Here is a 26,265-nt window from a genome sequence, read left to right as displayed (position 1 = left end):
ATTATGTTGAGCATAACATGCATGTTAGTCATTCACTAGTCAACACACCAATGTGTGATGTATTTGCTTTCTCTTCGCACCAGCTCATTAAAAAGAACTGTTGGGAGATGGAGTTTGAACAGGAACATGGGGTTACAGAAGGTGAAATTTGTTTTGAAAATCTTATAACTCAAATAAAATACATGATTTTGTTTTGGTCAGTCTTATATGTAAGATTAAGCAAAGGCTGTATCCTTATTCCTACAACCTCTGCCAGACATACAGTATCTCTTGTGGTCTTATCATGATCATCATACATAAATGCAGTTCATCTTCCACAACACATTGGAAGAATAGACCTGATATTAACAGTGAGCACTCACAGCCTTGTTGGAGTCGGAAGAAATGCCGAGCGCTGTTTCCAGGCAAGTCCGGTATTTGTCCATGCGGAGAGAAAAGTCTCTGTAGCGCTTGTCCACTGAGGACACCCATTTCTTTATCTCCAGGGCATGGGCGTGGCCCTTGTCACAAAACCCATCCGCCAGCTGGATCAACAGCTTTACCCGCTCTTTGGTTTGCTATCAATAGAGAGACATTTAGGGAGGGGATAGAGAGAAAGGAGAGACGGCCACAGAGAGGCAGTGCCGGTGGAGGAAAGGTAGATAAGAGAGAGACACAGAGGAGAGAGAGACAGAATTAGGAATCAGTGTGTTGCTTGATGGACACAATACCTTGTTCTCTAACACAATAACAGTGACACAGCAAAGAGGAAACAGGACAATATGCTGCCCTGGGAACGGGCCTCCCAGCAGAGCGCAGGAGTGTGCAAACATACACACAACGTAACACTACGAGCGCAGCAGCAGGAACAAAACACGCAGAAGCACACGCGGCCTCTATCCTTCTCACCTTCTTTTATAAAACAATGGATGGATAAACAAATATAAATACACAGACATGTACCTTAGCTGTGATCTGGAAGTCTTCGTGCTCTTTCAGCAGCTCTTGTGTGTGGTGGATGCTGGAGCCGGTGGATGTGTGTGTGGACAGGTAAAACTCCCCGGTGTCATGGATCCACTCCAGGGCCTGAGGAAACAACCAATCACAAGTGAGTTCATTTGCACGGCAGGGATTTTAGTTACACACGGTCACACAATCTCTATTAAATATCCAAATCTGACGACCTGGCCAACTTTCAAATAAGCTGGTACTCTACCAGCTTATTTGAATTTTGACATTTTTATCATTTTAGACACAACAATATGATACAGAATTATATCTTTGTATCATCAGTTTACTATGCAGATAGAATCTGTTACCACCTATCAAATTGTTCCCCTGTTCAAGCATTTCTAGTATTAAATTTCCAAAGGTTCTACTTTGTTTCTTGTCTCCACAATGTCTGTGTACTTTGTAACTGGGCCTGCAGGTGATATCTCCTTGGTCAGCAGTGGCAGAACTGGTCCAGTCAAACTGTGAGACCAGAAAGCATTTGGACCCTGGGGATAAAACCTGGATTGCCCCAGAATAGCCATGTCCTAGAAACATCTATGATGTCCTCTGATTTTATTGGCTAAGTGCCTGCGCTGTGCTATCCAAACACCACAAGGGGGAGCCACATGTCTTATATTTAAATAGCCGCTGGTCGCCGGTAGACAAGAGTTAATAGCACACCCCAAAAGTCTGCTCAGTGTGTGGAGTGTGGAGGGATCCTGGCTGCTACTGAAGACAGTATTATCCAAATTCTGTCCATCTTACATGTCCCTGTATCTTTGAACAATGGCTGATCTAAGACCTGTTTGCTTCTCAAGTTTAAGAAGTTGTGTTAACTCCTATTTTTCTAAAATACTGAGAAGCTTTACAAAACAAAATCCCAGAAGTTAAAATGTTCAGTTCCATCTGAGTGGTGAAAATGAGTAGTTGGAGACATATTTTTGGCAATGCTCTGTAATAATTGTAGTGTTTAAATTTACTGGGCCACATAATGATAGCCGTCTTTAAGACTGTCATTGTTGCAAATGTCTGCCAGATTACATCACTTCCAGTATATTTGACATGTATCATTTACTAAGAAAACACAAGCTGCTTGTTTAATTCAAAAAAAGAGACAAGACAAGATTGAAGTTGCAGCTGGATGCTAACTGAGAAGAGCCAACTCGCTGATTCAATTCCAACAGGAACCAAACAATAATGAAGAGGCCTTTTCTATTAACTCTGTTGAGTAGTAAACCAAATGACACAATGTAATGATCTGTTTAACCCTGTGTTCAAGCTGTTGCTTATTGTCAGTGCACACATATACACAAGCACACTCAAATATAAGCACACACCTGTTTGGCACTGCGTTCAAACACTACATATTGCTGGCACTGGTCCAGCCTCCGCTTCCTCATGGTCCAGAAGTGAAGCACTCTGTTCTCTCTCTGCAGCAACTCATTCAAAATGTCTGATGAAACACAACAAGCGCACATAGAGACATTTGTTCAAGCATATGTCATCATTGTACAGGAAAATACTGAACACCTGAATTTATAAATCTGTGAAAATGTTAAGTGAGCCAATACAATCTTGTTAAAGATAAAACACTAAATAATAAAATCAGCTTGCAAAGGTGTGCTGTAGTTACCACTTCTTGTACAGAGAAACACAGTGTTTAAAGAGATAAATACCTTGAATAACCTGACATACAGTTCTGCAGATGGATAACAAGGCTGAGCAGGTGGTAAATTCTTCATGGGAATGTTTTTTAATGATAAAATGCAGAAACAAAACAGATGATCACTGAGCTGTCTACTTACTCTTAACCTGAGTCTCCGGAGCTTTGACGTGGGACAACATGCCGGGCATGTTGACACTGTTCCTGTGCAGGTACTTCAAGAAGACATCAGCATTGCGCCTGGCCAACGTACAGGCCTGCGGAGAGAAGACAGATGTCACTTACATCTTACACATTAATTTGCTTCTGACTGATTTTACATGTAGTTCTTGAGTAATACGACACAAAAAAACAGATTAACTGGTCAGTATTGAATATGAGCTAAAAAATCATGTTAATAACAAATAATTCCTCTGGGAATTTAACACATATTTGCTTATTCTCACCTTGAGGAAAGCCTCTTTCTGCTCCAGGTGTTTGCTGATCATGGGAGTGACGTGGTCTGACTCACTGTTGGGGCCCAATTTATCAGCACCACCACACCAGTCTTCTTCTCTCTTATACTCCTGCTCCAGGCTTTCCAACACACTGCACACCTGAGACATAGATACAATACATTAAACCACTGCAACACTGACCTTCTCCTGCTCCAGACTATTATGCAAATTGTGCAACTGCAAATCCTTGAGAGCAATATCTAAAATCATTCTTTGACACCGCGGGTCTACTGAAGTTCAAAAAGGAAATTGTATTTCTATATTCCAATTTCATCATTTTCACTCAAACTCACTCCTGTTTGAGATTATCTCACATACTTTAACACCTGTCTGAATCAGTGGACATGTGAGTGATTTGGTACCCACTCCTATACACACACACACACTGAAAAGTACCTGTTCGGAGGTCTTGTAGAAGGCCACAGAAGCATTAACCAGCTTGAGTCTGTCCTCCATCTTCAGCATTAGCTGCTGCCAGTGGTCTGCCACCTTCAAATCAAATAAAACAAGTTAGTTTGCCATTTACAGCAATAATATTTATATTTTCCTCAACAGATAAAATTGTAAGAGTGCAATACCTTTTCTGCACAGTCTCGAATCATATCCATGTCATAGTGGTTAGCCTGGAGCAAGGCCTCAGCCTTCTGCTGTACCTGCAACGCGCTCTGATGGGTTTTCTACATGGGGGATGAGGGTGAGATAAAAAACAATGAACTGCAAGAGATATATGAGCTATATCACAATGATTGCTTTGAAAATACGACCCCAGCTTCCTGTTGGCCCTGCAGGGCAGTTTAGTGTGGAGTAGAGGACTGGGGAGCAACAGTGGAAAGGCTAAATAAATAAATGTAGTGTCTGATTGTAGCTGTGTCATAAAGATTGTCCTGGAGTGAGCATTCTGGGGAGGAAATGAGATAGTGAGGTTCAAAAAAAAAAAAGGACAGTATCTGGAGATTTTTGTGTCATAGCGGTTAGCGTGAAAAATAAGGCTTTTGCCCTTTTCTGGACTCAGATCACTCGAGGGAAGGAAAACAGAAGGAGATAAAAGAAGAATGAAGGATTTCCTGCCGTCTTTGATAATGTTGGTGCAGCAAAAATTTTAATGTCTGCTGCACCTGCAGGGTATAGTCAAGGAGAACATTCCCATATCACTTCTCACCACGCAGGACCCATTATCAGGTTATCATACCCTGTATCTGATTGCAAATATGGTTAAAGTGTGCATGTTACAATTATAGTCTCACATAAGCAAATAATCAAATAATCATAAACAGAGCTTTTCCTTGTGCATCATTGTGTGCGTATGTGAGCTCCGTAGAAGTAGGTGAGGTACAGGCCTGCATTTAAATGAGCCAGGCTCGAAAGAGTTGAAAGAAAATGCGTCTTGCATAATCAGTGGAGAGAAAGAAAATAAAGAAGGGAAGCAGAGAGAGAGAACAAAGAAACAGATAGAGATATTCGTTATTTATAATCCCATTTCATGTGTGACTTGTGAGGAGAATGGCAGGCAGTGCAGAGAGATATGAACCTGAGAAGAGTTTTAGAAAGGCAAAAGGTTGAAGGATGAAGGGCAATGTAGCAAAGGAGATGCAGAAGTAGGGTAAGAGGGAGATGAAGAGTGGAACATAAATAGATGAGGACAAACATGATGACAGGGAAGGTGGATAAAAAAATGGGAGTTGGATATATATGGACAAGAAGAAAAACACACCCTATGGCACAGAGCATGTGGGCATCTTCACATTCCTCTAGAGAGGCTAATAGAGGTGCCACAACAGGAGAAATATGATTGTTTTTCCTTTTACCTCTATTGCATGTTGGAATTGTTCGTGTTCTTTCTGCAGCTGCTCAGCCTCTTGTAACGAGCTGGCTGTGATCAGACCAGCATTCAGCATGGACTCGCCATTACGGATCCAACCCAGCACCTACAACACAAATACACACACAGCACAAACATAAAGGAGACCAAGAGTTTTTTTACTATTCAATCTTTAACATGCTAGTCTTATTTTCATAATTCATGCGATGGATACATTGTGTAAGACATTTAATATAATTTAAAAAAAAAAAGACCCATCTTCCCACTTTCCAATTTCTCACTTTGTTCTTGTCTTTGCTTCCTCTCTACTTCTCTCAGCTCTTAACATTCTCTCTGTGCCCTCCCCCTTATCTGTCTCTTCTCATATATATTCTTCATTGCTTCTTCAACTCTGACACCTTTTCATTCCCTTGCATCCTCACACTGTTCCAGTGTCGATCCCTTGGCTCTTTTCAAATCTCCCCCTTCACACATTTCCCTGACACCCTGCTCTATCTTTTCACCCCTATGTACCAAATCTCTCCCCACCCACATTGGCTCATAGTTTTCTTGGCCTAGTTATAGCCAGAGGGTATGTTAAACACACTCTGTCGAAGACACCTCTCTCTCTCTGACTCAGCATGAACACCTGCTGTGTGGGTGATGGGCAGAACTGCAACTGAAGCTAGGCTATATAAGTGATGATGCAGCACAACTTTGACTCTATGTTTCCTTTGTTTCCATTGCACTTGCAGTGTCCCGAGGCAGGACAGGCATGAGTGTTAGCTGCTGAATATCAGAGGAGCACATGCTGCTATGACGTAATCCTAATATTTGCCGGATTAAGCAACAGAAGCCGTCGCTCGAGAAAACTCTAATTCATGAGTGCTATGCATACATAATACTGCTTATCTGTGGGTTGATGAGTAAAAAAAAACAACAGCATCATACTAGCAAAGCACTATCATCATACTGTCAGATCTGTTCAATCAATATGCTGCCAGCGCATCTTCTGAAATGTTTTGCTTCAGCACTCTTTGGGTGTAATTTTTGGTTATTTTAGTCTCAGTTTCATGTCTGCCACCACTCTGTTCCCTTTTATTAACTCTAGTGCAAGATGAAGCATGAAGCCTGTTGTTATTCAGCTGAATCACTACAATAACAGGCCTAGCGATGAAAACTGGCACTAGGTTTGTTTTTGTTTTGCTCTGAAATATCAGTCTATCTACATTGCAAAGTCCACACAATTTTCTTGCTGTGATTGTATTCAACTCTTGAATGAATATTTGGAGGGAATTGCTAGTTAACAGACTCTGCACTGACACGACAGTAAACAAAGAAATTCTATCTCCTTCTCTCCCAAGTCAGATTTTCTCTGGTCTATTTGTCTACTTTAGCTCTGAATTCTCATTTATCTCCCTCTCTTTATAGCTTGGCTGAACCAACCCTACTGTATCTCTCTGTCTATTTCCCCCAAAGGCAGAAAGAGATACAGAGAGAGAGAGACAGAGAGAGAGACAGGGAGAGAGATTGTTGACACAGGATGAGTCATCTACCCATGGTCATGTACAGACAGAACATACTGTAGCCTTTTAGCACTTCAACATGATCTACTGTAACATCACGGCACGCTGTAGCAATAAGTTGTCAGAATTCCTTTCTACAAATCAGTTTGACCTCAGTCTTAGAAGGAAAACAAGTGTTTATCTCTCACATGCAGCACATCTGAGCATTTATATACAAACATACGCTTGAATGTACAGTTAAATATAACTTTTGTTGTTCATTTTCGTAATATTTAAATGTGCTTTAAGTTTCCAAAATGTTTAATCTGGCCTGAGTAAAAGCAGACACTGAGAATAACACAGGGATTATTCTTTCATAACTAAAAAGCCTCGTGTTTTCGTAGCTTGTTTTTTAGAGTGCCTTTTAAAATCCAACATACAAGCTCCAATCACTGCTTCCGTGTTGTATTACCGTCTATCCTCGTAACACCCTCTTGTCCTTTTCTTCTTCTAGTACGTACCTGTTTGACTTCAGCCTGTAGATGCCTCAACTGGACACACTGCTCCAGATGTCTCCTGTGCTGCTCCGCTGCCAGGTCCAACTCTTGCTGCTTCTCGTGAAGAAACTCGAGCAGGTCCTGGACCCGGGTGGCCATGTCCACATCTCTGTCGCATAACAGCTCCACACCTGCATGACATGCAATGGACATTTTATTATGTAATCTGTTTTGCTCCTTTTTTCTTCCTTATAATTCACTCAGTCATCATTTATTGCTATTAACACGGGTAAATGGGTATGGATGTAGAGATATTTATCTATTTGCACACATCTCCACATTCCCTACTTGAAAGTACAAAGAGGGGTATGAAATATGTATTTCATAAATGTACTCTTAGGGAAAACAGCAACAACTGGATGACTACAGACTTCACATTTCTGAAATCATTCAATATTCTTTTGACTGAAAACAGTCCAGAGGAGTAATTGCATTTAAATGGGCACACAAGCTCAGCTTACATTTTTAATAACACAAAGCCATGTAGACAGTGTAATGTTGATCTTGTGAAAGGTGACTAAATTATGTCTGAAAGCTATTTTCTGTACAAAACTTTCATGAATTTTTTAGCAATGGTAAAATCTGTACTCACATTTTCATAGTATTATGTGCTAGTCGTGGTTCTAGCTGCAAGGTTGGCCCTGGTAAATAATTATTGTCCTGAGGCAAGCTAAAGAGGTAGCTCTTGCATATTTAGTATCATCAGAGCCTGACTTTTGCTACTAAAACTATATTATAAACTGTGACAAACAACCAAACAAGAGGCATAGTCCAGGTTATCTAAATGATTCCTCCTACTTATCTTTGTACTATACTCTAAAAAATACTAAATGTGCTTGTCTATTCCTTCACTCACCAGATGCCTGGACCTCTGTGACATACTGCAGCAGCTCCTGTCCCTGGTGGATGACGTCGAAGGTGAGGTTGTTCATAGTAAGCGCCTTGTCTGCATGGTGCTGTAGCCTCTGCTCGGCCAGCGTCAGGTCCTCTGTGTCAAAGTCACTCATCTGCTGGGACAGTTCCTCGTTCCATGACTCTAGATCTGAGATGATCTGAGAGGGGAAAAGAGGGGATAAAGTGAGTAAGAAACTAGATAAAGTGTTACATTACACATTAAATTAAGAAAAAAAAATGTTGCTTGTATTTTTGACTTCATTGGATACTACATGGAGGAAAATATTAAGATGAAATGATGTGTGATAAAGGACTTAATTCAAACCAAAGATGTAAAGGTTTCGTGGTAAACATCTAGTCATTTTGAGATGATAAGCTACCCAACAAAAAATATTTTCACCACCACAAACATTAAAAGGGGTGTAAAGCACAGTAAAAAAATGCACAGCAATTTCAATATCCATATAATTTTATGATTAAGAGAATTTTTGGATACCAAGTCAGACAGTTTAATTGCTGTAACCCAGCACCTAGCTGTCTGCCATAATAAGGGATAACATATTACACTGGTGATGCATGACTGGTGAAGCAGATGTACTGAGATGTCAGCGCTTGTCTTGGACTGCCCACGCACACTGAATCATGATACCAGGAGCACCTTGATCCTGGCACCATCCAGCTCTGTCTGTCAGGCTTTTTTTGTTGTTGTTGTTTTTTTAAACTAACTCGAGAGGTGTAGTCTGCGCTTTGTTTCAGAATTTACACACCTACTGCTGCGGGGCATAATGGAGTTACCATAAATTCTCCAATTGTGGCAAAGGCCTTTATTTACTGCAAATGAAGAAAGATCAAGGTCTCTATTTGACATGTACTGTTATTAGAAACAGGCCTTTAGCTCTAATTTCCGCTCTTTTCTGATCTGCTGTAGTTTGTCATGTTCCAGTAGTTTAGGGAGAATAACTCCAGATTTGATAAGAGTTAATAAGAAAGTGAAATGTTTTTGTTAAACAGCAGAAGGTGGTATGGTATGATATACATATGTTGTTGGAATGAAGGAAACAATGGCATGGAATTTACCATGTTAGTCTATAGTACAGGTACCAGTAATGGCAGTTTGTTCTGTTAATAATCCCCAGCCTTTATTATGTATTGGACTTTATTTGACCATTGATTTTTATTTGAGACCTGGTCATTAACGGAGTGAGGTTATATGTTAGTGTCAGGTTTGAGCTGTCAAGAATGCATTTACAGTACTGTAGCCATAACATGATCCATGACAGACAAAACTGATCTAATTTCAACATTCATGCGACATTCAACATTCAAGTTGGAAGTTTCTCCAAAGGTCTGACTCTAGTGTCTGTCAGCCCTCAACATTCAGCTGTTCTGTAACCTTATAAACTAATGCAGAGAATGTGTCAATTTGAAATGTGTGGTTACTATGCCCTTGACAACTGAATGTCTCTGAGAATTACATGTGAGCAATGGGAAAATGTCAGGCAGTAACTTATAACTGTGGTAAAATCTGATCTATGTATATAAATGAAAATGAAAATGAGATGCTTTGGCAGCTGTCTTCTTTCATTCATGACATCTTGTGTCTTAGAGGACCTTGAACAATGGGGAAAATGAAGTCAGTGGAAAAGGTAAATCCAGTGAGTTTCAATGTGGGACAGAAAGAGAAAAGGTTAACGGTGATACACAAAGTCTAAGAGATGCAGAAAGGAAGAGAGGAATGTGGATGTTAGCATGTCTGTAAGCTCGTGTGACTAAGATAAGATTAGAACAGCAATGGTTGAGTAAGAAGAGTCCTAAAGTGAAACAGATTATCTGTATGAGAATGTGATCCTCTCAGGCCATGCCATTTTAAATTTCCTCCATCGTTCAGGTAGCCTACGTCCCGAGGCTAGAACTGATCCGATCCTGTTGAAGTATGCTTGAGATAGAGATTTGATTCAAAATGCAGCTACAGTATGTATTGATAAAATCTGGCAAAGAAAAGTGCTGCGTTTTAGCAATAACAATTTACTGTAGTATGATTGTTATTTATCACCAGCATTAAAGCCTCCCACTGCTCCTAACAGTTAGCTACAATTGAATGCAAAACTAATTCTGTGTAAAAACTGTACCCTGTAAATAAAGTAATACATCAACATTTATGAACACCATGAAATAAAAAACAAACAAACAAAAAAACCCAACTCACAAAATATTAGTTATTATTATCTTAGTTTCATTTTTGGGATTCTATTATAGGGGGCTTAAAACTTTCCTCAAAGATAAAATGAACAAACAACAAATGCCAAACAGGAACAAGAGGTCAACAGTTAATGTGGTTTGCCAAAAATAGCTAGCATAGACGCTAATTGTAGCTACTCGAAAGAGCTAATATTGGAGAGGCCACTGATCTTTCCCAAACACACACGCTGACCAAAAAAATGCACTGCATGCTCGTGCATGTAGCTTCAGTGTGGCCAGCAACATAAATTTCTCATGGATGTCTACATATCTGGCTGCAAATTGTCTCTGTGAAGCAGATATCACTATTCAACCATCTGCTTTCTCCCTCCTCGTTCACTATATGAATGTTAGTACCAAGTCTAAACGTCAGCAAGATGCAACCAAAACCAGTAACTCAGGATCATCTATATATGCCTCAATTGTCTCTGAGAAAGAGTGTGTTGCTGCTCAGGCTGCACCTATTCTTCACTGAACTAAGTATGTACAGTAATGGCAGCTTTATGCTCGAAGACAACTTCTTTCCACATATTCAGCTAACAAAGCAGGGAGGTCACACAATATGGGACCTGCTGATCTCTACGTAAACACAGGTTGACTGCAGACTGGCTTCAAAAACGTGGATTCAGACAAGACTTGGACCCTAGAGATTTCCTCTAAGTAGCAACATTCATAGCAAAACAACTCCCTCGTCTTGGTTCATTACAAATCCATTTAAACTGTTTTATCTATTATCCCAAACCATAAATAGACTACAATACAGAAAAGTCTGTTTCAATACTGGAAGGTTCTTAGCGCACCTTCCCGCTGAGTACGTTTATACAAAAAGTAAGATAAACCTCTTCTGCAATACAGAGCATTATTCTCTCTCCACGTAGCAAAGACTGTTTGCCTTATGACAAGGCACTGTAGGAATTTGGATTCACAGAAATTTCCCTGCTATGAAATCTCCTCCATTCAGAGATGTGACTTTCTTGGCTAGCCAACAGAGTAATCTTATCAAGTTCTTTCATTGCAGAATAATATAATACCCTTCCTAACAAACATGATAGTTTCACAAATCTGGCAACAAAGTAGAAACTTACCAAGCACTCAGTTGCACTCTGCTCTCCTCTCCTCTTACAATTGAGTAAAATGCCCTCTGTGTGCAAAAAGACCATCTCCCTCTGTTACCAGCACTGTGAAAACGAACTAATAGAGGAGATAAACCACATCCAAGTCTCTTTTTCTCAGCGGTGTGCAAAGATACAGAGCTTATCATCAGAAAAGAAACAGACAATGTATGTCTCACCTCAACCCATGCCCTCACCTCAGACACACACCCCCATTCAAGTGAGGAGGGAGTGTCCTAATGAATTTGCATGTGTGTGTGTGTGTGTGTGTGTGTGTGTGCGTGTGGGCAGGGAGTGAAGGGAAATAAATGCCTCTACCTCCACCCATCTTCGTGCCTGAGCACTGTGTCATATTAATTGCATGTCAATGTGTGTGTGTGTGTGTGTGTGTGTGTGTGTGTGCGTGTGTGTGCGTGCTTCTGTGTTCAACATGAGTGATTATCAAATTCACCATCATTCCCTGACCTGACATGCAAGGCTAATATGAGACTTATCTATTCTTTTGGACTTAACAACACAGACAAAACAGATATGAAACCAACCACAGAACTTCTATTAGCACACAGTGGAGCAGACTTAATGCAGGGCCAGACATGTAATACAAAGCCATATACTTCCACAATAGGTACAATGATTAGTTAATGGGTTATGGTCTAGGTATTAATAGAAACATAATAATGATTACATAATCCTCTGTTCATTAACACAAACAAAAGGTGCTTTGCCTAAAAAAATATGCCTAAAAACATCTGAAAAATCTGATTTGGCAGACATTACAACATGTAACTTTACTGAATATTCTCCCAATGATTTTGTGCATCCCCTTCAATGCAAAGAAATCTAATGGATGCATACTCACATATTTCTTTCAGAGCAGAAGAAGTAACGAATATTGTTCTCACATGTCATTAATGATGTAATTATAACTGAAAACCATTTCCCTACACACACTTCCATTCATGCTCCACAGGCTCATCATGTCCACCACGATTACTCTCTACAACATTTCTTTTCACTTACATTATCCTCATGAATATAAGCCTCTACTGTATTTCAGCTCCAGGCTTCAAAATGAGTGTAATTCATCTGTCAACATGGTATGGCTCGACAAATCTGGTTTGACGGCCATGATAAACATCATGAGAAACACAAAAATACATATTTTAAAAGCGCAGTTATCATATCCGAGCACCAGCTGAGAAAAGCATTCACTCTCACAGTGGGAGTGTTAAGGAATTAGACGATTCAATGCAGCCAGTTGCTGGTTGGGGAGGGAGAAACAGTGGCATGTAGATGAGATGCGTCAAGTGGAACTAAATACTTTTTTAATGTAGCACATGCAAGAGTATGGCTGTATAGAGGGCTGAATCGCCCTTTATGGTGTAACGGTCCATCAGCTCAGAGTCACAGTCATTTTGGGTTTCCATTTTGTCCCTTGACACATGTAACTAATCTTTTTGCATTTTTTGCCTAGCCACAATGAAAAAACAAACAAACAAAAACCCAAGAGGATTAATATGATACATTCAGCGCTCTCTTATCTCTGTGCAACCTTTACACTCCATCTCCTGCTCTTTCTGTCTTTCTCACTCTCACCTTTGCCTGCACAGGATAAAGCAGATATAAATATTCATCATACAACGAGCCTACTCACGTCAATGGCGTCCCTCTCAAAGATGCGGAGCTGGAGAAAGAGCTCCAGTTTGATCTTCCTTTCCTGAAACAGCTCCTCCATCTGGCCCTGGGCCTCGTCCAGCTGCTGCAGCACACTCTCTATGTGAGCCATGGAGCTGTTGTGGGGAGTCTTGTTGCTCGAGATGGCAGAGTCTCTGTGGATTGAGGTCGAATACAAATACAGACAGATACAGAGATTTAGAGGTACTAAGATAAGAACATACTCGTATGCACATGTATGACTTCCCGATCTTGTGGACACATCCCTGAGGATGTCTAAAATTGATTCTTGTGAATAATTCCCTCCCTCTACTTTGCCAAATTTACTTACTGTTTCCCCTATAATTGTACGGGCCTGGCGGGCTGCCATGCCAACAAGAACCCTTGCCAGGCCCAAAAAAACTTTTTTTTAAATGCCAAAAATAAAGGCAAATATCCATTAATTCAGAAATCAGTAGGAGCCTCTGTGCAGCGCTGTTCTGAAACATGAGTCAACCTCTGTGTTGTTGCCTGGGAAACTCTTGGTAGCGTAATTCCTTTCAGGAATAGGGCAGTGTGTAATGTGTGTGCATAGCGAGTGTGAGAGAGCAGGTGGCAGAAAAGTAACAGTGAATGCGAGCAGAGCAAAGGAAAGGGTTAGCAGTAAGTTCTCAGTCTGACAGTAAATGTACAGTGTGTCAGTTAATAAATGCTGCAGCTTCTCAAGACCAAGAAAAGTCTTGTCTGTTGTTTCCCCAACTGCTGGAAAAGTGAAGGAGGTTAGCCCCAAAGTTAGCGACAAAAGGTTAGCCTAACCTGACCAGGCTCATTTAAGGTGGACTGACCTTTAAGTTGGATCAGCTATTCTCATTTTAGTGAGAATCAATCAATCAAGCTGCTCTGAAGCAGAGAACAGAGAAGGCCTTGGGCATTGCTTTCCTTAGTATCGGTGTTTAGTAGTTTGTTATTTTGGAATACAGAAATTTATAATTGTTCTCACTCTGAGCTCTTCTCAATACAACTAAAGAGAGAGTGCTTGTCTGTACTTAGGTTTGATGGGTGTGACTTGCCCTGGTAGACATTATACATTACAATATCCAGACATTAGAGTAGCATGTATTAATAATTTTTACCTGAGCTGTTGTATGAGGTCCTCTCCCTCCTTGATGACATTGACAGTAGCCTGCAGGGTGGTCTGTTGCTGCTGGCCAAAACGTTTGATCAGGTCCTGCACAGCCTCCACCGACTCTGCATACACATCATCCAGCAGTTCCTTCTGAAGCTCCTCCAACCACGTCCACAGCTAAAACAGATCGACAGGGAAAAGCGAACCAGTTAAAATGCAGCATTGTGTAGTATTCACCACCGATGACAGCTCCTTCTTCAGAGTAGGGAAAAACTAAAGAAGCATCTAAACAACACCTGTTGTAAACAGTGTACACATGCCGGAGGGGGTGGTGCCGATCCACAGAGCGCTGTGAGCTAAACACAGACTTAAGGGTCGATCGACAAACTGCCAAATGGACAGGCAGAAGATGGGAGACAAAAATCAAATCCAACCAGCTCTGCTCAAAGCTGGTGTTTTGTCAGTGGTCATCTTTGTAACAGATTAGCCATCTGGGTGTGTTGGCTCAGCACACTAAAGCCCTGGCACACCATCCAGGCCGCCGGAGAGAGACCCTGGCACCCACTGTTTGTCTAACACCAACACTGCTTACTCAAAAACAAGTCTGCTTTTGGTATTGTTTCCATCATCCACTAACATAAAGTATTTTACATTTTACTTGACATCTAAACAGACAGACACTGTTGTTTGAAAACCAAATATTCAAATGAAGTCAGCTGACTAAGTGATTTTTTTTTTTACTAAAGCTTTTTATTTTAGATTAGGCTAAACTAGACTAGCCTTGATTTTCAGTATTTGGTGGAAGCAATCTTGGCTTTCATCTGCAGATTGGTATACATTCTGAGTCACTGCTCCTTTTGTCAAGTAGACATTCCAGTAGGTTGTCCTCTGTTCTTTCTATTAATGGAGATTTATTAACAATGTTAGAAAATATTAGGAGATAATGCCTTTTATCTGTGTACTTCATGAATATCAGTGCAGATGTATCTTTTCTCCTTCAATGTAGTTCATGCTCTGTCTGCACAGTGAACTGTTTGTTGCCTTTCAACATGCTGGATTACATCCAAAGGCTTCAACAGAACTAGCAGAGGTGATGGGCAAGAGAGTTTGAAACATGGAAACATTCACTTGTACACACATACACACACACAGGAGAACATGCACACATGGATACTCACACATACACATGCACACACACACACATAGTGACCTGCACCAGTGTGAGCTGACAGATGGGATGAAGGAGATTAGTCCATATGGACATTAAAGACTAGCTTCATTAATAACACCGTGGCTCTGTCTGTCTCTGTGAGTCTATGTAAACAGGATGTAGTGTTAACACATGCAGAGCACAGTGCTCTGTCAGTGGGGAGAGGTTAATTTTGACAGTTAAAGATTTGCAGTGTATGACTTTCATATTAACATAACACTGTGAGAGGAATTCAGGAGTCAGGCACTGATTAGCGCTGTATCCACACAGCATGTATGGGTATAGCATACCCTAGCCACAGTGTACAGCCGCCCTAGCCTGTATACTTGTTGTTTATTTATTTTTTGAGAAGGCACTAGTAAAGAAGGAAGGAGTAGATTCACTATACTGGAACAATCTTTGACAGAAGTCTGTATGAGAAAATTAAAGGTATACAAAGTACTAAAGACAGCAGTTTTTTGTATAAAGTACATGAGTGTGTTGTTGAAAGAGTAATTCAAATGGTACATGTGTATATCATTTTGTTGGAAAAAAATGCCATTTTGAAAGAGGATTGTTATGTTTTGATTGCAGAATGAGTTTCATTTTGACACAGAAGTGAGATGTTTATCTCCAAGTGTTGCATCTTGTTTGGCTTGTGTGTAGAGTTTTGACACAATGATCCAAATTCTAAGTAAGCAAGTAAGCAATTGCAAAAAACTGTAATAAGAAAAGTTATAGGCATGATTATCATTACCACAGTGAAGGAGGAGGCAGATCGAGGCAGATTGCCTTTAATTTGTGTAAACACAAGCGCACAACAGAAGGAAAGGAAAGCACAGATGTTTGCACAAGGAGAACATAATGACTTTGGCTGGAACATGTTCAGCAGCATTTTGAGGAATGATGCACATTTACACACAAACACACACACACGTCTCTCTCACTGTCTAGGCAATGATTTTAAAAGTACATTTTTGGGAATGATTTTGTTCAGATGTAGAGGGCACATTTTTGCTCATAATCCCTCATGAGACTCGGTAGAATATATCTAGATGACGGTGAAATATCTGTGACCAATCTGACATAAACTGCCATAACTACTGAACACAGTGTGCAATAGTGGCAAAATTAAAATGACAAACGCCAAAATAAATTGTGATTAATCCTGAAAATTTGATGGCATTTCACCTATAGGTGGCGCTACATCAACATGATACATATGTACTTGACTGCAACTTACTTAAAATTGTCCTTGTAAAAGTCCTGACATAGGATATAGTGCTAATTGCTACTGTAGAGTTACTATCACTATGTGATGGTTTTGATACAGATCTGTATGCAGATTGCACATTTTTTAACATTTGTATTATTAAAATACCATCTTTAAAAGGAATGTGCAGTGTGTGTAGTTACTTGTGTCTGTATTTCACAGTGATAGCTGTGGTAGGACCGTCGACTGCAACTGCAATTCTGACTTTTTTATCCTAGTATAATTATTGTCAACATAGAGGTCAGTTGTGCACAGACATATGAAGCAAAAATGGCTCTTACACTGCCATTGTTAGACATAATCTAAAATGATGATCATTACAGAGGAATTTCCTATCTTTTTGTCATATCACCATGAAGTGTGAGAGGCAGCAGCTAAAAATGGGTTCAGCTTTAGGCCAAACAGACAAGTCAGGTTGATGTGGTAAATGAAGCTAATTGGAGTTGAAAGGAGAAGAGGGGAGAGAAATACACACCTCTTTGACGTGTGTGTGAAAGGCAACCGACATGTCCAGCAGGACTTTACGTTGCTCCACACGTCGCACAAAGTCCTGGATGCGATCTTCTAGCTGGTGGGCAGCCTGGTAAATTTCCTCTGGGTCACATTCTCCAGTTTGGGCCAGTTGTTCTGCTGCCTCTAGCAACTTGTCAGCATTGGTGTAGGTGTTCTGAAACATTAAAATTACAGTACAGTATCCCATACACTTGACTGTCTGGGGACAATAGAGCAATGTCACATCTAGATCATTTTATTAAACATCTCAGTCCCTGTAAAGCTTCTACAATAGAACGCAACCGTCAAACGTTTTATCAAATATTTCATTTGAATGCACATTTACTGTCTTAAGGAAAAGTATGTCACATGATGAATGATTTTGCTTTTTTTACTTAAACACTTTGAACTTCTTATCTTTTATCAAACTCATTACTTTAAAAGCTCACCTGTGCAACCTCTTCAAAGTCTTCATGTCTCTTCTGCAGAGCTCTGGCTCTGTGTAAAGACTTCCCAACGCCAGTGTGTTTACTGAGGAAGGCCTCACCATGATTTTCTATCCAGTCCAGCACCTTGAAACACACACACACACACAAATACAGTATATGTATGAAGTTTAAATGCGCATAACCGATTCTCTCACAGTAATCATACATTGAGAATGCTATATGACTTTGTAACCAGTAGGGGGTGCAATGGACTGGGGTGGCCCTGTTCAAATCACATTAGAGTTACAGTAATCCATAGATGTCATCTCTCTCTCTCTCTCACACACACACACACACACACACTCCTCAGTCTTGCTCCATCTCCCTCTCTGCTCATCCTCCCTTTCTTTACTCTTTTTCTCCATCTGCAGTCTGTCATGTTTAAATTACACAAGTGTGGACAATTAGGTTTTGCTTAATAGGAAATCCAGAGCAGTGCAAAGTGTCAACATTTCCACTGTGGATGAGATTAACTATAAATCTTTGTACATAATTACCTTATTATCTATTAAACAGATGGCCATACTCCATCTGTTTCTATGCGGTATAATGAAAGGGATTTTCATGATGTTTTCAAGGTCTCTGAGAGAATATTCTGATGGGACAAACACATATGAACACGTGCACAAAGCCCTAAACACTTTATGTGGCAGTAAACTGCGTCACCATGGAAACCTCTACCAAGAGAAATGGGTGATGAAAGAGAGGATGGATGAGGGGAAAGACAGAAGCACAGAGATACAGTATAACAGAGACAGAAGGAGGGAAGGAGGGGGCAGAGAAGCAGAGAAGACTTCATGCCCAAAGGGTAGAAACACAGAGAAGACACCAACTCAGTAGTTTTGATCTAAGCGCTCTGCCATCCAAACAGTCACACAGAGATGGAGACTCTCAATCTTATAACCCAGGAGGAAATAAAAGAAGGCTTTGAAGAAGCTAGAGCTGATTTTATGATATCCTTGATACCACACCCTCTGCTATCCAGTATTGAAATGTAAACTTAATATTCTTCCAAAAAACAACAAATATTTAATGGATCATCAGAACATCAGTGTATGTTCACTATGCCTAATGTTTGTATAATAGAATAGTTTCCTCATTTCTATGTATTAACTATAGATACTAAATATAAATACTGATTCAGTAGCATCAAAATGAATGTACTAAAACTGCAACATAGAGGCACGCCTTGTGAAAAACTCAATAAGTTTAAATCAATTTCAGTGAAAAAATCTTTGGATGAATAGGTCCGTGCATTGGTTTTGCTTTACATCACTTAATGGATGAGTCACAGAAAGCTTTCATGTGTAGAGTAGCTATGATGGAGCAGCACTCTCAGTAGTCTCTAGTATAATCCTTGTTCTGTGTGTGTGTGCCTATGTATGTATGCATGCACAGAGCTGGTGCACTTGTACGTTTGCATGCGTCTCTTACTTGCTGTACATCCTGCTGAAAAACACACAGCTGCAGACGTTGGTGCAGGCGAACTTTGCGATGCTGCCAGATGTTCTCCAGTTGCCTCTGGTGATGCAGCACCTCATGGATGATGTCCAGGACGTGGTGCACCGCTTTTGAGTAGTTAGCCGATGCCATCAATGAATCTGCACTTCCTGGGGTCAAAGGTCGCTGCAGTTTGTCCAAAAGAGACTTCCCATCCTGGCTTACCTGTCAAAGGTGACGTGTAGTTTGAGAAAATTTTTTAAAAATCATCAAAAATTTCACTTCAGATGATATGAGATGATAAAATGTCTCAAGTCTCAGCTACTAAATTTCTCAAGTTGAGTTGGAAAGAACATATTAATTATGTTGTACTTAAGAATCAAGAAAACCTATTGTATAATTAGAAAAGTAAGTTATTTGATAGACAAACAAGAGCTCCATACCTTTTATTATAGTTTTATGTATCCTTACTTCTCATACTGCAACCTGGTATGGGCGAGTACACTTTCTACAACCCTACAAATATTTTCCTTAACCAAAAATGTTTTGTTAGAATCACAACCCATTAAGAAAATTCATGTCATATTTTCAAACTAAGTCACAGATTCACTCCAACTCAGCCAGACAGTTGTGTAATTTGCATTTTCCCAAACATCTCTCTAGCCAAGGTCATTTTCAGTTACAGTGGGGTACAAACTTAGGTTCAAATTACATCGTCCTTAAAGCCCTAAAGACCATATGTAAAAAAAATAGTTTAATCTCTGTTTTATAACTTTGTTTTCTTTATTTCTTGTCATAATATACTGTATACAGTCTGGTGACAAAAATAGCGACAAAAACACAGTCTGTATACAGTATATAAAGAACTGTGCAAAAGTTTTTGGCACTTTAGATGTTTAGATTCTTATCCACTATGCAATTCCATCAGGTAGGCGTCTGATCAGTCCCAAATTTATTCTGCAGCATAACAATGATCCCAAACATACAGCCAGAGTCATAAAGAACTATCTTCAGTGACAAGAAGTACGAGTCCTGTAACAGATGGTATGGCCCCCACAGAGCCCTGATTTCAACATCACTGAGTCAGTCTGGGATTATATGAAGAGACAGAAGCAACTGAGATGCCTAAGGCTGTATTCAGACCAAATCAGGCGGTGCGGCGTTCAGCCGTAGGGTCCAGCGGAGGTGTGTGGGGTTGTGGGTGTGTTTATTTGTGCTCTAGAACGTAACTGCAGTGAAACAATCAGAAAATAACATTTTATTGATCTGATTCACTGGCTTTCTCGCTATCAGCGCTCCCTCTCTTCATTCACTCTCTAGCTCGCTCGACCACTGCTGCTCTCGCTCTCTCTTTTGCTTGTGCTCTCTCTCTCTTTCTCTCGTCTTTTTTAAAATGAGTTGGGAAGCCGACAGCAGAGTATAACTTTACTCATCAAACAAAGAGAAATGTCCTTCCCTCCTCCTAGTAATGTCTTTGTACTCCCTCATGGCAGAGTTTACAGCTCTGATCAGTCTGATCTCTGGCTGTGATTGGCGTTGGGTTGTGTTTCTCCAAAAGTTGACTCTGGCTCAACTTTCCGGCCGCAGTCTGGTGCGGCGCCGCAGTGGCAAAAACGGCCGCAGCCAAAATGCACTAACCCCATTAAAATAAATGGGAGGGCTGACGTTTTTGCTGCACCGCCTGATTTTGGCTGAATACGACCTAAATCCACAGAAGAACTGGCAAGTTCTCCAAGATGCTTGGAACAACCGACCTGCCAAGTACCTTGAAAAACTGTGTGCAGGTGCAGCATGGTCACACCAATTTCTATCATTTTTATTTCATTTGTTTGATTTAACTTGTAAAAGCAAATAAAATACAAGCTCAAAAGAATGAATGAATTGAAAGAGCTGATTGTTGTTGTAGGCTTGTGTGTTTGTACATTTGCATTCTGCTGAGTTGATAGTAATATTTGCATGTACTTGTGTACATGAGTGTGTGTTTTGCATAGTCACTGGTTTGTGCATGCATGTGTTTGTTTGAATGTGTGCACTGACCTCGGAGTATGCGGTGGTAATGTGTTCATATAGTCCCTGGTGATGGTGGATTGTGTCTTCCAGATCCTGGAGTTCAGATGGCAGCTCTCCTTCACCACACGCCTTGCACCATGGCTCTACTTTACTCATGTACTGAGGAGAGAACACACACAGTACAGATATTGTATAACAGGGTAGATATACACATGGGAACACGTACACAGACATAGACCCACATACATAAACATACAGTGTTATAAAGACTGAAGTGCTATGTTATACACATCAGCACTGTGCTGTGTTCTAATGCACAGACACACATGATTTGAGTGCCTCATCTATGTGTTTGGTCTGCCGGTTCTCAAACTTGAACTCTGTCCAGACTGTTAGTATATTCAGCTCAGTCAGTATTTATCATCTGATATCTGTGATGATGTTAGCAGTTGTGACCCGATAAAAACTATATTACATTATATATAATATGTAAGCTCATACTTTTCCACACACACACGTTATTAATAGCACAGTCCATGCTCGTATGTATGAGCAGTTCAGAGACAGTTTTGATCCCTTTCAATAGTTTGACCATAATCCAGTGAAAAAAAAATAATGACTCGAAGTTCAACTTGGAGAAAAGAGGCAGCAGATTAAAGAGCTCTGTAGAAAGCTTTGATAAAATAATGACAGAAAGGTGATTATTCTGTAAAGGGAAGGAGATGACAGGGAATCTCATGTCTGTAACACTGCTCTGGCCAGCTATATTGACAACAAAATATCAATAGTTTACAAGGAAGTCCTGAGCATTAAAGACTGCACAGAGAATGAGCCAATCAGCAAACAATAGGTGTCATCAACTAACTAATGCATTTAGTACTGCAACCGTAAGCGAAACAATGGGCGATTATTTTTCTTCCTCTTGTTCTCTCCAAATTATACTTCTTTAAAAGTATGTAAAAGCATGATAAGGTTTGGATACTAAACTATTCAGGAAATCACAAATGGCAGGATATCTGGTCAGCCTCTAACATTCTGTAATAGATATAATATGCTGCATTCCACCTCTGATTTGTACAGTATGTTTGCATGTAAGAATGTAGAACACCATAAACATATGCAGTTACTTTCTTGCATTCCAGCAGAGCTGCCAAAAGTGTGTTTAGTTTAGCCAAAAATACATGCGTGTGTAGTGATCACATGTGGATATGCAGATGTGTTTTTGTCAATATAAATAAGCCAAGAGCACATCTACTGTAACTTGTAGCACATATGCGCATGTCAGATCTATACTTCATTTTTTGTGTGTCTGTACCTGGTCTGCTTTCTGGTGGAAGCTGGCAGACATCTCCAGCAGGGTGCTGCGTTCGTCCAGTGCTGCGGCGAAGGCTTTCCACTCCTGCTCCAGCTGTCCTGAAATCTGCTGGATCTGCTGGGAGGCGTAGTGGCCTGACTCCAGGAGCCGGTTCCCTACTGACATAATCCGATTGATGTTCACATACACATTCTGTGTTTAAAGAGAGACAGAGAGACAAGAAAGCACAGATTAAAACAAACACAAAAGTCCTTAACTTTGTATCTGAATTAAAAAAAAATCCTTATAGATAATAGTGTAATGTTAATATTTGGGTATCTTGCTGAAGTAAATGAACAGGCTGCCAGGTAAAGTATTGTTGTGGATTCATTTTGGGTGCCATGATGCATGAAGCTTCAACAATGTTTTCAAACAGCCAAGATTGGCTGTATTTCTGCCAAGCAATCAAAGTGTGTTTGTGAAATATACTGTGGTGACCACAATTACATTCATGCACACAGGGAGTAATGTCAGAGGGAATAAAAGTCAATACATTACATAAAACACACACACACACACACACACACACACACACACACACACACACACACACACACACACACACACACCACAGTCATGTTTCCATCACTTCAGAGGACATTACATTGACTTACATTCATTTCCTGTAGACTTATCCTAACCATAACCATAAAATTAATGATTTATGTAAGGGGACTTGCTTTTTGTCCCCATAAGGATGGCGAGTCCCCACAATGTGAGGAATACCTGGTCCACACACACATACACACACACACACACACACACACACACACACACAACCTTGTGGACATTAAAAAGTCATTCACTTGGGAGACATAACCCCATGTGAATAATGAAAAGAAACCCATTTGCCTTTTAATCTTTCAGTATTTTTTAATATATGGGCTCCAAGCTGTTTTGTGTAGATAGGCACGGATCAGCAAACGCTAATTAACAACTGTGTTAACAGCCTGTTATTATTCTATTCAATTACTGCTCCTGGAGCCTATTATGATTCTTAGTTTGCTTGTTTCAATCACAAAGGGAAGGAAAGATGAATCCAACACCAGCTACAAACCTCAAACAGAGGCAAGGTCTTGGGAGAGGTGATTTTTGCAACTCAAATTACGAGTTTTCATCAAAGCTACAGCCACTTAATTGGTGCTGTGTTTTGTTTAACCTTTAAGGCTTTGAGATTGAATTCTGATTATGCCTTTCTCTGATATTAGGATTTAGAAACAGTTTTAAATAGCTTTATCTTTGCTTGTGGGAGTTTTTGCATGCAAAACAAGCAGAGACATTCCCCACTGTCCAAAATCCAGGAAAATCTTGAAAATGGGACGTCAACAGCACTAGATTAAGTCTGATGTTGGCTTGAGGATAATAGAGGCAGTGGTGTGCTTAGAAGTATGGCTCACATGAGCAATCAAGTGAGTCCAACAGCTCTTGAATATACAGCAGTAGGTAAGTTTGATACACAAAAGAACAGCAGTGCACAGAGGAACTACTGTAATCCTATTATACATTTTACAAAGACACAAATCAAACATCACAGGAGAAACTCTAAGCTACATGTGGATCTTATGTTATCTTATATTACAGGAAACTACAGCAATTTTTGGAAAGGATACATGCACAAAACGACCTGGAGAACACACACTAACCCATAAGAACACATGCACTTACACACACACATAAAGAAGAGGGGAATAAGGGCAGAAAGGGAGAACAGAGTTACCAAGTCACAACCAATATACCTAAAGGCCTTTCAAGCCATCTGTAGGACATTATGAATTAGATTAAATAACTCAAACACACTGGGTGGTAAAGGCTTAATCCAAAACTGATGGACGGAAAGGGGGTTGGAGCAGAGATAGGGAGAGGGTATTCCTAATTTAAACCTCATGAGGGTGTGGGGCAAGTCTAAGAGTGGTAGGCAGAGACGAACAAAGAAAGCAAGACAGTCAGAGAGAGAAAGAGGAACGAGGAAGACAACACTGCTGAGAGAGAGACTAATAAATCTACAAAGTGAGAAAACAAATGAGGCCGCAGTAGTATTTGCTTTGTGAATGAACTACAGAACAAGATGAGCTATCCACGACTGTCTTGCAAACAGGCAATGGAGAGAGATGTGACCAAAGTCATTCTCTATTTGCTGCCTTGTGCACTTAATGTATCTTCAGCTATTTCAACTCAGTGTCTGAATTATATATGACACTGATTATGTATTTATTTTATATATATATATATATATATATATATATATATATAAAATAAATACATTTATTTACTATATAGTGCCCTAAAAAAAATCCCTTAATGGACTGAAAAAGTTAGCCTCCACAGCATGCACACTACTTTTGCTAAAAAATCTATGGTGAAATACTTCACCTTTGCTTGACAATTTGCTGGCAAATCTCATTGAAGACACAAAATGTTGATGACTTTGATATCAGATTTTGTCTGATATCTCAATTACTGCTTCCTGTAGACCAGGGCTAGCAAACAGCTAGTAAGCTTGGTGTTTCAGAGAAAAAAAATGGCTTAACAATGCATCATTGGTCTCATGAGCTGCATTTATGATATGAGTTGGTTGTCCTTCACACTACTTTTTCCCCAAAATTGTTAAAAATTCAGTCCCTTTACTCCATGTAACTCGTGTATTACAGTCAATTTGGTGTAGGGAGAGTTACTTTGAGAATGAGGATTACTAAACTGAGCTCAGAGGACACTGCTACTGATTTACACACTTTTGATGAACAGTGCGCACTTGTACACTCATTAATAAGCTGCATCTGCAGAATGCATAGACAAAACAAACATATAAGATCAAAGAAAACTGACTGAAACCCAAACCTAAGCCCATATGTGTTTGAACATCAAATGAAACAGTGATGTTATTTTGTGTCACTGTTGAATCAAATGAAATGAACATCAGTTATTGAACTTCAGGTTGAAACAATGGTTTGTCAGCTCAGTCTATTAGTAAAGTCATTGTCTCCAATTTCCCTGCTGAATAAAGACAACTCATCCAAACAATGTTAACCACAGCTTTGAATAACTGACACCGTTCACTGGGAGACTTCTTATCTCACAGATCAATGTCACCCTAATTATCCAGTTTTGACTTTAACTATCTCATGTATCTATAAAATATCATTGTGTGTAAAAACTGAATGCAAATCATCTCCATGCCTCCGGGACTGTTCCAGTGTTTTCCATTTTTATTCTACTTAACATGTTGGTGTATCAAAATTACCACTTATGTACATTGTATAACCTGTATTATATACATATTCAACATTTTTGTTTATGTTTGTGATCTATTACTATTTGCTGTTAGCCAGTTGCCCCACAAGGTATATTAAAGTTTTGCCATTGCTTTTATGGGCTTCATATATGTAATAGTATACAGAGTGTAGTGTTCTGTATATCATTATAACAACAGCTGCCAGGGACTGGAGCCATTGCAGAACATAATCAAACCTTCTATTTACCCAGCCTCATTGCCAGGAGTTAAAACTGCATCTCATCTCTATGTTGTCCCATTTGTGGTCCAATCATTTTTTATTTATGTTGCAAGATATAAAATAGTTTCTAAATTTATGTTGGTTGGAGCCTCTGCTTTGTTCTCTCAGAGTCTCCTCCTCCTAAGCTATTCTATGCACACATAACACACAGTCACCTACAAACAAAGACACATTTCAACAATGGAGGGGCCTGTGGCAACAGACACTGCTGATGATGAATATATGACAATGGATGCTGACAAATGGTCTTATAATGACGATACCTATGAAAATGGAGATACACTTGATCTTGATTTAAGAGACAAAAAGGATTCAAGAGAACAGAAAAGAGAAGAGTTGACAAAAGAGAAAGTTGCAACCAAAAGACCTCTGCAAAACACCCAAACCCAAACACTGAACGGCTCCCTGTCCACCCTCTAACCGACGGATACATCTCTATCAGATGCCCTCCAATAAATGCAAACAGAGGACCAGGAATGAAGTAATCACCCCCAA

At 39.9% G+C, this 26,265-nt stretch overlaps 1 protein-coding gene across 4 annotated transcripts in view; it reads right to left on the bottom strand.

Moving 5' to 3' along the window:
* triob (trio Rho guanine nucleotide exchange factor b) overlaps positions 1-26,265 on the bottom strand; it is a 112,020-nt gene that overhangs the window by 33,569 nt on the left and 52,186 nt on the right. For all 4 annotated transcript variants that reach the window (XM_042423141.1, XM_042423140.1, XM_042423143.1 and 1 more), the window contains 17 exons: positions 22,223-22,414; positions 20,935-21,066; positions 18,892-19,122; positions 17,419-17,541; positions 16,953-17,144; positions 14,023-14,192; positions 12,891-13,065; positions 7,849-8,044; positions 6,957-7,123; positions 4,938-5,057; positions 3,711-3,809; positions 3,529-3,621; positions 3,082-3,231; positions 2,778-2,892; positions 2,310-2,425; positions 943-1,065; positions 363-557 (listed from right to left, as the gene is read on the bottom strand). In XM_042423141.1, the coding sequence (XP_042279075.1) occupies positions 363-557; positions 943-1,065; positions 2,310-2,425; positions 2,778-2,892; positions 3,082-3,231; positions 3,529-3,621; positions 3,711-3,809; positions 4,938-5,057; positions 6,957-7,123; positions 7,849-8,044; positions 12,891-13,065; positions 14,023-14,192; positions 16,953-17,144; positions 17,419-17,541; positions 18,892-19,122; positions 20,935-21,066; positions 22,223-22,414 (2,589 nt within the window). The remainder of the gene's footprint in view (positions 1-362; positions 558-942; positions 1,066-2,309; positions 2,426-2,777; positions 2,893-3,081; positions 3,232-3,528; positions 3,622-3,710; positions 3,810-4,937; positions 5,058-6,956; positions 7,124-7,848; positions 8,045-12,890; positions 13,066-14,022; positions 14,193-16,952; positions 17,145-17,418; positions 17,542-18,891; positions 19,123-20,934; positions 21,067-22,222; positions 22,415-26,265) is intronic.

The sequence above is a fragment of the Thunnus maccoyii genome, chromosome 10, assembly GCF_910596095.1.
Source record: "Thunnus maccoyii chromosome 10, fThuMac1.1, whole genome shotgun sequence".
Classification (NCBI taxonomy): domain Eukaryota; kingdom Metazoa; phylum Chordata; class Actinopteri; order Scombriformes; family Scombridae; genus Thunnus; species Thunnus maccoyii.
The sequence above is the reverse complement of the archived record's forward strand: the minus strand, read 5'-3'. Positions and strand labels throughout refer to the sequence as shown.